This window comes from Pogona vitticeps, chromosome 5 (assembly GCF_051106095.1).
Source record: "Pogona vitticeps strain Pit_001003342236 chromosome 5, PviZW2.1, whole genome shotgun sequence".
Taxonomy (NCBI): Eukaryota; Metazoa; Chordata; class Lepidosauria; order Squamata; family Agamidae; genus Pogona; species Pogona vitticeps.
In genome coordinates this window covers 165333458-165345094 of record NC_135787.1, presented here as the reverse complement: position 1 = coordinate 165345094, position 11637 = coordinate 165333458, and the positions used below count along the sequence as shown (strand labels likewise).

Below are 11637 nucleotides of genomic sequence, written 5' to 3'. Positions count from 1 at the left end.
TTTAATTGACTGAACATGCATGCCTTTAAAAATGCAATATGTTTATTGATGAGTTATGTGGGATGGGGTACTAAAACAGAGGTAACACATTTTAACACTTAAATGATGCACAGCAAATTTTAAGTAGCAGTCACTGATAGGCTATGAAAGCATTGAAAAGCACAATACCTTAAGAGCTGGCCTAAAACAGTACTAATTAAGGCACAAATACAGATTCCTAGGCAAAAAATCCCAAAGAGGGTGTCATGATTGGAGAAGAAAAAAGCACATGAAAACAACCAGCATCCAGAGAATTTTCAGTTTGCAATGAAGTGGGCACATTACCCAAAGTATGCTAGATGCAAGCTGATAATGTCATAAAATGTCAATGCCGGCACCTTGAACTTGCTATAGGCTTATTCCTGTGAAAGAGAGTAGCAGCAGCAAAGCCCTGGTCAGAGATGACGAATTGCAGAGGATTTGCTTGCTGAAGTTGGTAGAAAACACCTAGATAAGGGCATCAAGGAGTACCATCAGACTGGGCAGCTGATCTTTCAGAGAAAAACAACTTAAGGACAGGTAATACTCCACCCAAAACCAATGTCTGGTTGGAATTTAGCTTAAATAGCTTAGTCTTTATACAACACACAACAACATCCAGGAATCTGTGTAGAGGACCCAAGTAATGCTTCTCCTAAAATTTGTGCATTTTATACTGAAGCTGACTTGTCCTAATATCCTGTTAACAGCATAGTCCAAATGTTTTGAGAATTTCATGTGTATATAAGTATTGGAACACAAGAAGCAAGGTGAAACAAACATGTCTGGAGCTATTTTATCTCTAATTTGTTACTCCTAATTTGAGGCCAAGAAATCTTAACCGGTTCACCTTCTTGCTGAACTCTAGGTCCAGATTTCTTTCAGGGCTATGAATTTAGCTATCAGGATAGCACTCAGAACTCTAATTGGGATGGACATCCAGAAAATAATCTTCATCCAAGAATCAGTTGGAACAACCAGTATCTGTAGGCGAGGGGAGACTAGTTCCAGTTCTAAAAACTCTAGTATGCATTTTATTCCAAAATAAAAGCTCAACACATTTCGGCTTGGCCTTTAATTCATAGGATTACCATATAAAAGACAGGGTTAGAAATGACTTGATGGCAAATAACCAGTTGTAAGGATCTGCATCCTAGTGGTGGGAATTGCTGAAGCTATTAATAAATGGGCCACCCCTTCCCATCTTTCTTTCTGCCTCTTCTCTTTCTTTCTCATAATCCCTCGCCTGCAAATTCTCTTTCCTTCTACCCACCAGGCACCCAATGAAGCACAAATCACTCTTGAGGTCTCTAAACTGATCATTTTTGGCATGTTTTTGAAATTAAGCAGAGGATCACATGCAGTTTTAGGCCCACAGGGTTCCCATTCCTGCATCAGTACCATTTTCCTATGTATAAATGGAATGCAGAGATAGGAGCTGTGATGTGTGTATTATTATATTTTTTTAAAAAAGAAAGGGTTTTAGAGGCAATTTTGTGAAATAGCTTTTAAAGGGATATGATCACCAGCTGTCAGCAAGCGTGGGCTCTAAAACTACAAGACATGTGTTGTATGTTCATAGCACCCATGGCAATAAAAGGTTAATCTGCAGAGTAATCGTTTACAACCCTCCTTGCCCTCCCCGCTCCCCCTGGCGTTTAATCACGTTGGCGTGATGAAATTTCAGTAATGAAATGTGCCTTTGTGTGACCATTTTGGCATCCGCAATGGAGCGCAGGAGTCGTTTTCTTGGTCCACTAAAAAAAAGCTTCTTTGTTTTAACATTCCCCCCTCCCCTCCCCTCCCAGTGATCAAGACTTGCATGTATATCAGATACAATTAAAGGGATAGCAAAAGATTTCAGGGTAGCTCCCATCAGACTGCAAAGGGAATATGCATCCTTTTTGTGTGCAACATAGAAGCTGGTGGGCGCCGGATCCTGCTTTTGCTATGAAGACAGAAACAAAGTTGTTGGCACTGACCTCTGCCAGACAGTGACTAAGAAAGCATGCCGCTCTTCCTTAACCAGCCTTCCTCATGGGGAGCACTTGGAACCGGGCTGGAAGGATCCCTTTGCCCAGCTTGGTTTTTGTGCCTTAGCCATGATTCTGGGCATCTTTCAGCCACGGCAACCTCCTGTTTTGGCCATGTGTTGTGCATTCTGCTAATCCAGATATCAGCTGCACTTACCCAAATCTTCTGCAAAAGCAAGATGTATTATTCTCTTCATAGCTATAACTCTCAACATGTTAACAATGGATATTTCCACTGATAGTTTGTTTTCTCTAACCTGGATTATCCGAAAACATGTCTTCAGTTTCATTTAACCCTATAGTCATGCCTTGTAGTCTATACTTTTGATTTTATCTAGGTATTCAGGGAATGTCTTCTGGAGGAATCGTTGCATTAGCCTGCTGTAGCAAAAAGAGAGTCTTGTCAATCTGAAAAATGAAGTGGACTCTGTTAACCTGTCCAGCTCTTTTGTGGGATCCTTTATGGTAGAGGAAGTGTGTTGTACAGCCACAAGGGAGATAACCTTCTCAGTGGTTGTATCCTGTATTTGGAGTGCTTTCCCATAAAAGTTTGCCTGGCCCTGATGTGACTATAATGACAACATCTGGTTAAATCCTACCTACTTGTCTAGGATTTTAGCATTCCAAAGCTGACTTAGGTATACTGTGTTCTACTGTTTTTATACCTCTGAGTCGTTTCACAATGATGCTATCCTACTGTTTCATGGTATTGTATTTTGGGTATGTTTTTGTCTTTTCTAACCTTGTGTATACTGCCCTTTTGTTAGTTAAGGTGAAGAGTGGTTGACAAATATAAATAAATGAGACATATATGTCACATCCAAAGAATGTGCCGCAATAAATTACAGTATTTAGGCTGCAAGAGTTAAATTGCTAAACTACAAACAAGCCCCATTATATAAGATTGTGCTATGAGGAACATAAGAGCCCTGCTAGGTAAAGGTAAAGGTAAAGGTTCCCCTTGACAATTTTTGTCCAGTCGTGTTCGACTCTAGGGGGCGGTGCTCATCCCCGTTTCCAAGCCATAGAGCCAGCGTTTGTCCGAAGACAATCTTCCATGGTCACATGGCCAGTGCGACTTAGACACGGAACACTGTTACCTTCCCACCGAAGTGGTCCCTATTTATCTACTTGCATTTGCATGCTTTCGAACCGCTAGGTTGGCAGGAGCTGAGACAAGCGACGGGAGCTCACTCCGTCGCATGGATTCGATCTTACGACTGCTTGGTCTTCTGACCCTGCAGCACAGGCTTCTGCGGTTTAGCCCGCAGCGCCACCACGTTCCTAAGAGCCCTGCTGGATCAGAACAAAAGCTCACCTAGTCCAGCATTTTGTTCACACCATGATCTGCCAGTAGCTTATGGGAAAGCCTCATGTAGGACACAAGAGTAACAGTATCTTCTAGCTCATGCCCCCCCCGTAAATAGTATACAAAGGCATGCCACTCCTCTACTGTAGGGCATATATGGATGATGATGATGAAGAAGAAGAAGGAGGAGGAGGAGGAGAAGGAGAAGGAGGAGGAGGAGAAGGAGGAGGAGGAGGAGAAGAAGGAGAAGATGGAGAAGAAGGAGAAGGAGATGGAGAAGAAGGAGAAGGAGATGGAGAAGAAGAAGAAGAAGAAGAAGAAGAAGAAGAAGAAGAAGAAGAAGAAGAAGAAGAAGAAGAAGAAGAAGAAGAAGAAGAAGTAGTAGTAGTAGTAGTAGTAGTAGTAGTAGTAGTGGTGCCATCAAGTCAATCCTGACTCATGGCAACCCTTTTCCAGGTTTTCTCTACCAGAAGTGGTTTCCCATTCCCTTCTTTTGGGGGGTGCCCTGGGACTGTACAGCTTGCCATCACAGCAAGTCCATTTACAGGCTTGTCCTTCGTGAATTTATCTTGTTATAGTGCTATAGTGAATTGCACAGTTTTAACTGTGCATATTGTGAAAGTGCTAGTTCTAGTATTGACTATTATTTGCTTCTAACATTCATAGTAAAGGAAGCAAAAGATTAAGCAGTGGCTGCCCCCCCCAACACAAATTAAGCAGGGTGTTTTCTAGTACCTCGTTTGCTGGCTGAAGATGTGGATTCTACTACTCTAAGGCTTTCCAGAGAATGAGCCAGGAACCATTCTTCATATAATATGTATATCTATTTGCACTTTTTGTCTGAAGAGCCTCGTGGCCAAACCGTCACCCCTAGAAACTGCTGTAAGCCCAGAAATGACCAACAACTCAAAACTAAAAACAGGCAGGAATTACTGTATATCTATTTATGTGAGTTTGTTGTTGCTGCTTTTTTTGTGTAGGGGAGGGTTGGGTGCTTTGGAGTCCAGGGACCGCAACAACCCATGCAAACAATGCTGATCTTAGAAGCTCCCCCCCCCCGGGGGGGGACTAGTAGGGTGAACAGCCTTTTTCTTGTCTTGTTTTTTTTAAAAAAAAACAGCAACACAGGGGGACTTCCTGAAGGACCTCAAAGCAATCCTGTGGGGATGTATGCAACCCCCAGGCTGCACTTTGTTCATTCCTGTTTTACTCCTACAGTCTTATTGTCTTCCTACCACCTACTGTCAGCTGCTTCTGTGGACAGAGGGCGTAACTGTATCAGGTTGCTTGCCCTCAGTTTGGTTAAATGGTGCCTGGTGTTATGACAAAAGGGTGGTCTGAATCACTCCATTTGGCTGGGCATCTTAAGCATTCAAACTGAAAGGAACCCCGGTCTCTTGGACCAGAGCCAAAGATTCCCTTTAAAGGCAGTGGGGACAATGTCAGGCCAGATGCATAACCCGCTCGCCCACTGCATTCTTTGAAAGTACCCACACAGAATGAGCAAATAGTGCACCCTGCTATACAAAACATGTCATTTCCTAACTCTTAAGTGACCTCTGCCTATTTATTCCCCATTCATATCTTGCTACCTTGGCCTTGTGAAAAGATATTTCAAAGTGAAGAAAGAACATGTCATCTATTCGTCAACTTGCAAGACTTGCTGCGGAGCCATCTATCTGATGGAACAGAGAAGCTGGGGGAAAGACTTATGAAAGCAGGGTTTCTGGTTCATCCTGCTGTTGAACAATGAGATCAGAGGGGACACCAGCTGCCTTCAAGGATAGTCTGGAGGTTCAAAGAAAAGGCATCAAGGTTTGGAATGGAAATGTGAGTGCCAGGGAAAACAACAGGATGTGGCTGCAATCACCAATCTTGCTGAGGTGTCTAGGTGGGCAGGAACACGCTGCTTTGCATAATGTTTCAGCCTTAGTGAATTGAAGAGGGAAGGATAACATCAGTGGAGACATGTTTGCCTGAGAACTATATGTAATCTTTTTCTGAAGATATATATAAACAGATAACATTAGCATGCCAGATGTAACAGATAAACTATAGGACATAGCTGTCATCACCATGATGCCCTGATTGTGGACATTTCAGCAGCACCCAATTGTCTACAGGTGATACGGAAGGTACAATCCTTTGAAAGGTGATGCCTCACAGTGTTTCACCTAGGTAGACTGTAGGCATTTCTTAGTAGTCACAGTGTCTTTTAACAAAGTGCAAACAGAAATATGTGAACAAAAAGGTTTGTATGTTTAACAATAATTATTTGTACCTCTTACCCAGGATGGGTGGGTAGAGTGAGAGGAAAAGAGGAAACAGAAACTGTCACACAACGATGAAACCTTTTAAAGTTTATTATTCCATACATTTGATGCAAAGTTAATGGTGCTAAGACAACACAGGACTGTAGCGCTGGGGGCAGGGGAAGGATGTGCTACTTGCATAAATAAGGGTGCAGAGCAGTTAATAGATTGCATGCATACGAAGAGCACAGGCATACTACATGTCCTTTTCAAACACCATGGAGAAAAGACAATCATCCATAGCTGAAAATGAAGGCAAGCATATATAAAGTTCATAACTTTGGGCAGGTTAACCTCAGCCATCTCAATCCAGAGGGGTTGGAAAGAACAGCATGTACCATGATGAATAGTGGGCCCATCCTCATTTATTTGCCTGACACCAGTTCTCTCTCTCTGGTGCTTTCATACCATCATCAGCTACGTGATGGCAGTCTTCAAAATGACATGCCAGGTAGCACTGGAGGCAATGTCTGTTTGGAAGCTCTACGAAGGCCAAGCAAAGCATTCCACAGGGCTAATAGCAACCTTTCGATCATCTTGATTGGTTGCCTCCTTATGAAAACTTAAACTGAAATGAGTTTCTTTAATGTTGCATGCTCCATCTTTGTTTTTAATGTTATTCAACATAAGATGCACCTGCAATGTTCATTCTCCTTATTTTGTGACACTGGCAGAATGTGGCTTCATAATTCTGAATGGGAGCATCTCTGGCTTTGCTATTTGGTAGTGAGAGGCAACCTCTCTCGTATAGGAAAGGTTGGAGAACTTGTAAGTGCAGCAAGTAACCAATTGCAATGTTAATTATATACTGTATTTAAATTTGCTAGGAGTAACATCTGAATCTCTCCCTCAAGCAGCAAAATGTCCTGGGCTGTCTCTCATCAGAGTGGGAGCAGATATCGGCTAAGCTATCATGACAGTCATAAAGAGGATTTTGTGGCACATATTGTTTTGTAAAGGAAAGGGAAAGAGGCAGGGAACATGCAGCCCACTAGTTCAGTGTTCAACTGCTGTTCCCATCCAGCCTAGCCAGCGAACCTAATGGTGAAGGATGATGCAACTTTCAGAATAGAAGCTAGAGCAGGAAAACCACACTGACTGTTCTGGTTGTTACACATTTTCTGCCTTCCCTCACCCGCTCTACACAGACAGACAGACAGACACACACACAAGCATGGCAGAAAAAAGCATTGGCATTGGCAGGGGAACTTCTGGAGCATTAGAAAGGCAGCTGTGGAAGAGTTTAGAAGGGAACCATAGAGCATTGGAAACAAACTAGGAATACAAAATTGTTCATAACAACCAAGTAGGATACAGTTTCCTTTGCCTTTTATGGTCCAAGGGACCAATGTGTAGACACATGTTTACATGCTATGATGCAAAGGCAGCCAGAGCATATAATGCAGTTCCTGAGTCCAATGTACTGTGTAGGTAAGTCTTAAGACAGCCAGGCAGCAGAGAAGTGCTGAGATGGATAAGGGAAAGTGGGGCACGGTTATGTCAAATATCAACAGGAAAAGCAAGCATAGGTTGGTCTTCCAGTACAGAACAGAATTTCATGCGTGTGAGACTCTGAAGCAGGAATGACCTAGAGAACTGTCCACATCAGCTGCACCACCCTACTTCTCCTTCTGTAACATAGCCTTCAGGGTGTCCAACTAGCCACACTTCACTCACAGATGGCAAAGTGATGGCCACATTGATTTCTTTCTAAACCTTCACACTGATGGGTCTGGACAGCTTGAGGGAGGGGAAGAGAAGGAAGCGGATTGTTTCTTTTTCATGTTATTATTGCTGTTGTTATTTTTAAATCCTCAATCTGCCCGACAGAAACCCGTGAAGACTAGTGGCTCCATGCCTAGAATCATCCTCATCTAGAAGGCCTATGGGATCTTTGAAGCCAATTGGGGACTGGGAAAGTGGGGACGGGTGGGTGGGAACCTCCCTCCAGCCAGGTAAGCCATCAATAACTGCGGTCATGACAGACACGCCCGGATATTCTGTGGGTTCTGGCGACTGGATGACACCAAATGACCTCGGAACTTGGAGGCTCGTCTTCTGGGGCTGATTCTCCGGAGCCTTTCCGCTGCTGCTTCGGTCACTGCTCCCCTTTCCCTAGGGTCTTGAAAGGGTTGTATACACAGGCTGCTCCCAGTGTGTGGGACTATGAGACTGTGGCACTGAGGGTGCTGGATCAGAGATGGCAGTGTATAAGGGACGTTGAGAGGGCCCCATATAGGAAAAGGCCGAGTAGAGGCCAGAAGCCTGACTGGAGTGGCTGTAGTAGGGTCCTGAGGGCTGGTGATCAGGGTAGTCAAACTGGGGCCTGGATATAGAAGGGAAGGCTGAGCCATAGTGGGGCAGACTGAGGGATGTATATGCTATCTGGGAAGTGGAAGGTTGATCAGTGTAATGGCTCCCTGGAGCAGAGCCCTCTGTTTTCACTTGTGCCTTGGAGTCTACCACTGAGGATGTGGCAGCAGACAAGGAAACCCCATGTTGTTTGGAGATCCAGGCTGAGTGTCCACTGGCTGCAGCCAGGGCACTCCCAAGGCCATAGCCAGCCGCTGCGGCATAGCCCCCGACATGGCCTGGGTGAGCAGTGTGTCCATTTGGTGGCAGGTACTGATCAAATTCATTGACATCAAAGGGCTCCATGTTGGACATCACTTCATGGCTGATCTCTCCAATATCCACGTTGCCAAAGTCGATGTGAGGCTTTCCTCCTTCCCCAAGTGAGCGTCCCTCCCGCTTGGAGTCACCCTTACCCGACTGCAGTTCTGTCTTTGGAGTAGTTGGTGGTGTGGGGGGTCCATGGCTCTGCCCTGTGAGGCGAAAATCACATGGGAGGAAAGAGAGAAAAGGTATGAAGGGCCACTCTCACTTTGAATAACCCAGGGCTTCACAAAAACATAATATATTGGCAGGATCATGTCAAGGATAACACACAGAGTTGGCCTCTCAGGTCACTGGTAGGCAAAAGAGCAGCTCTGAGGATGTCCCTGGACTGCAACTCACAGCGTTCATTGCTGCTGATTCAGTTGTCTAGGGATGATGGGTGTTGCAGTACAATAACAGCTAGAGAGCCACACTTTGCCCCCTCCCGCCCTAAACGATGCAATGTACCCAGGCCAGTCCCTTGGTTCACTTTTCCTCACAGGAACTGATACATGATATTCTTTTTTTTTTTTTGTACAGCCTCCACTACAGAAGCAAGAAGAACATGTACAACCAGTCTGGGGCGGGGGCGGGGGGACAAGGGAAGATAGCAGCTCTAATATATTCCATGGGCTCTGGCACTGAGGATCAATGAATTCTTTATCTTAAAAAGCTCACCTATGCCATATCTAAATATTGAGTCCTGCCAGGCAGAAATAAAACAAAATCCTTGGCCAGTCATGATCCCACCTACCACATGTAGACAGTAGCTAATTTATAAGTCAGCCAACCAGCAGAACTGAGAATCTGGCCACTGAGTTAACTGGCCTAATCAAACTAACCTGAGGAGTGTTCAGGGTGCCCGTCAGATAGGGGGGATCCTTCCCCTGGGTGTCGATGGTCCAAGTGGGCATTCTTATAGTGAGCCTGAATGGCAGTAGCTCCACCAGATTCCCCATCGGCTTGGCCATCATTTTCTCCCTGGGTGGCCTTGCCATTTTTCCGCCGACGTGGCTGATACTTGTAATCAGGATGGTCCTTCTTGTGCTGCATCCGCAGCCGCTCTGCTTCTTCAATGAAGGGCCGCTTATCGCTTTCATTCAATAGCCTAAAAGTCAAAAGAGTTGGTAGGAGGAGGAATAGAAGATGGGTTTATTAAAAAGGGGAAACATACAACATATAGCTGATAAAGCAAAACCGTTAGAAACAATTTCACACCATTACAGCATTGTGGATAAATAATAAAGTTCTGAACCATGACTGCTTCAATATCATGCTTCTGTTCAGCCTCTTTTTAAAACATTACATTGGAAACTACCAGGTATGAGTGCTACCACCACTTTTTGAGCCTGGAGTAAGAGTGAGATCTACATGTAGCTAATCAGCTATTTGATCAAGTTAGAATAGAATATAACTTTTATTGAAAAGGTCTTCAGACCGTTTCAAATCCGCCGTACACAATATATAAAAACCTAAAGACTCTCAGCCCATGAGTGAAAGGAAGGATTTCAAAGTCACTAAATCATATACAGAAAATTCTCATTCTCAAATAGACATCCAATTGTGTCTCTAACACATATTCCTTTTCTTCCTAAGGGAGGCGGCCTTAATGGTGAAAGGGGCAACCCTCTGTGTCATGTATAACCTAGATCCACTCAACAGATTATTTCTGAATTCATCTTGGATTAAGATGTGATATATAGTTTTGAGAGTTATGCAATTCAGAATCTCCTTTTAATCATTCCAAATGTTGCTCACATTTTTAGGGTCTGACCTCAGTTACTCCTCTATTGAACAGGAGCTGCTTTATAAGATGTTGTTTCGGGGAGTAATAAAAACATAGCACAGCCCTGTAGAACGTCTCATGAAAGGTGCTATAGAAATGCAAGGCTGGCCTGGTAGCATTAGGTGTTTCTCCTGTTAGAACAGAATCTTACTGCTCATTTCATTAGACATGGGTTAGCAGAAATCTAATCCCTTTTATTTTGACTAGTTTGCCCTTTTTGTGCCATGTGTCAAGGGCTGCCAGCTGGTGAAGGTGAAGTAAACTGCATCTTAGCAACCTTCCTCAATTTTGAAGAAAGTGTGGTTAGAAAAGTTGTTGCCAATTTCATTCATATGGGATAGAAAATTAGTTAATAAAGATCTGGTGGATGTGGGAGAGAAAGAGAATATATAACTAAAAATCCCATTTTGGTGATCCTCCATCCCAATTTTATCATCACAACAGGCATGTGAGGTAATTTAAGACGAAGAGTTAGGCTTGACCAGTCCAACGTCTCTTAGTAATCTGGGGATTTTTACTATTTCTGGGAATATGGCCCCGGAATGTACCACTTTATAATCTAATTGTGACAACACACTGGCTCTTAGTTTATTAAATATCTTTCCCATCCCTGAGTAATGCCTGATCAGCCCAAGTACATTCATGCTGTGAGAAGCTCTTACTCCTTAAGTTTTGCAATGTTCTTTTACATGGATTTATGTCTCTTAAAGAGCATTAGAAGAGGATCCTACAGTGACAAAAGATATTTAGCTGCTGGAGCAAAGGATATTTAAGCAGTAAGTAGGTTTCTTTTTTTAAGGAAGCCTGCTTCTATAGAATGTAGAGGTTTGTAAAATTCTTTTAATATTGTTACATGTTTAATTCTTTTTTTAGTGTCCTTTCTTATGAATGGTGATTCCTATAGAGCTTTAACTGACTGTGAGCCAATCTGAGTCCCTTATGGAGGGGGGAGGCAGCAAACAAAGAAACAAGGCCTGTCTCTTTCATCCCTCTTTTGGCACATGGACACCAACTGGACAGTTGAACCTTATCCCAACCCTGGTTACAAGCAGTGTCCTCTGCTGTTCCTGGAGGTGGCAGGCTAAGGCAGGAGATGTAGCGCAGGCTGCCAGTCTACACAGGTCCAACATCTTCCTGCTCCCTACTAAAGTACAGTACTGTATCAGAAATTTGAAACAGCTGCTCCGTTTTGCCTAATAACAGGCCCAGCCAACACACAACTTTGGTCAGACTGCTATATCATCTTTATTATGCTCATATTCAGGCTGTTTAGCCAAGATCCACAAAGCATATTTTTGGCCCAGATTTTCACTCTATCTCCAGATTACTGGAAAACCGGTGGTGGTGGGGACTCTCCTCCTCTTTTCTGTTGTTTCAACTGCGGAGGAACTCTGGTCTAACTAATAGAGACAAGTAAGGATCTCTTTTATTCCCAGAACAGCCTTGTTTAGCAGTGACTTTTGCTTTTATAAATTTACCTCTGAGGTTCACTTCACACATAAATAGCTAAGAATAGCTCCC

General features: G+C 43.6%; 1 protein-coding gene across 1 annotated transcript in view; it reads right to left on the bottom strand.

Annotated features, from left to right (window-relative positions):
- Positions 1–6559: 6559 nt before the first annotated feature.
- SOX10 (SRY-box transcription factor 10) overlaps positions 6560–11637 on the bottom strand; it is a 29327-nt gene continuing 24249 nt past the window's right edge. Inside the window, exons 3-4 of the mRNA XM_020787743.3 lie at positions 9173–9438; positions 6560–8497 (exon numbers count right to left, since the gene is read on the bottom strand). Of these exons, the coding sequence (XP_020643402.1) occupies positions 7788–8497; positions 9173–9438 (976 nt within the window). The 3' untranslated portion in view covers positions 6560–7787. The remainder of the gene's footprint in view (positions 8498–9172; positions 9439–11637) is intronic.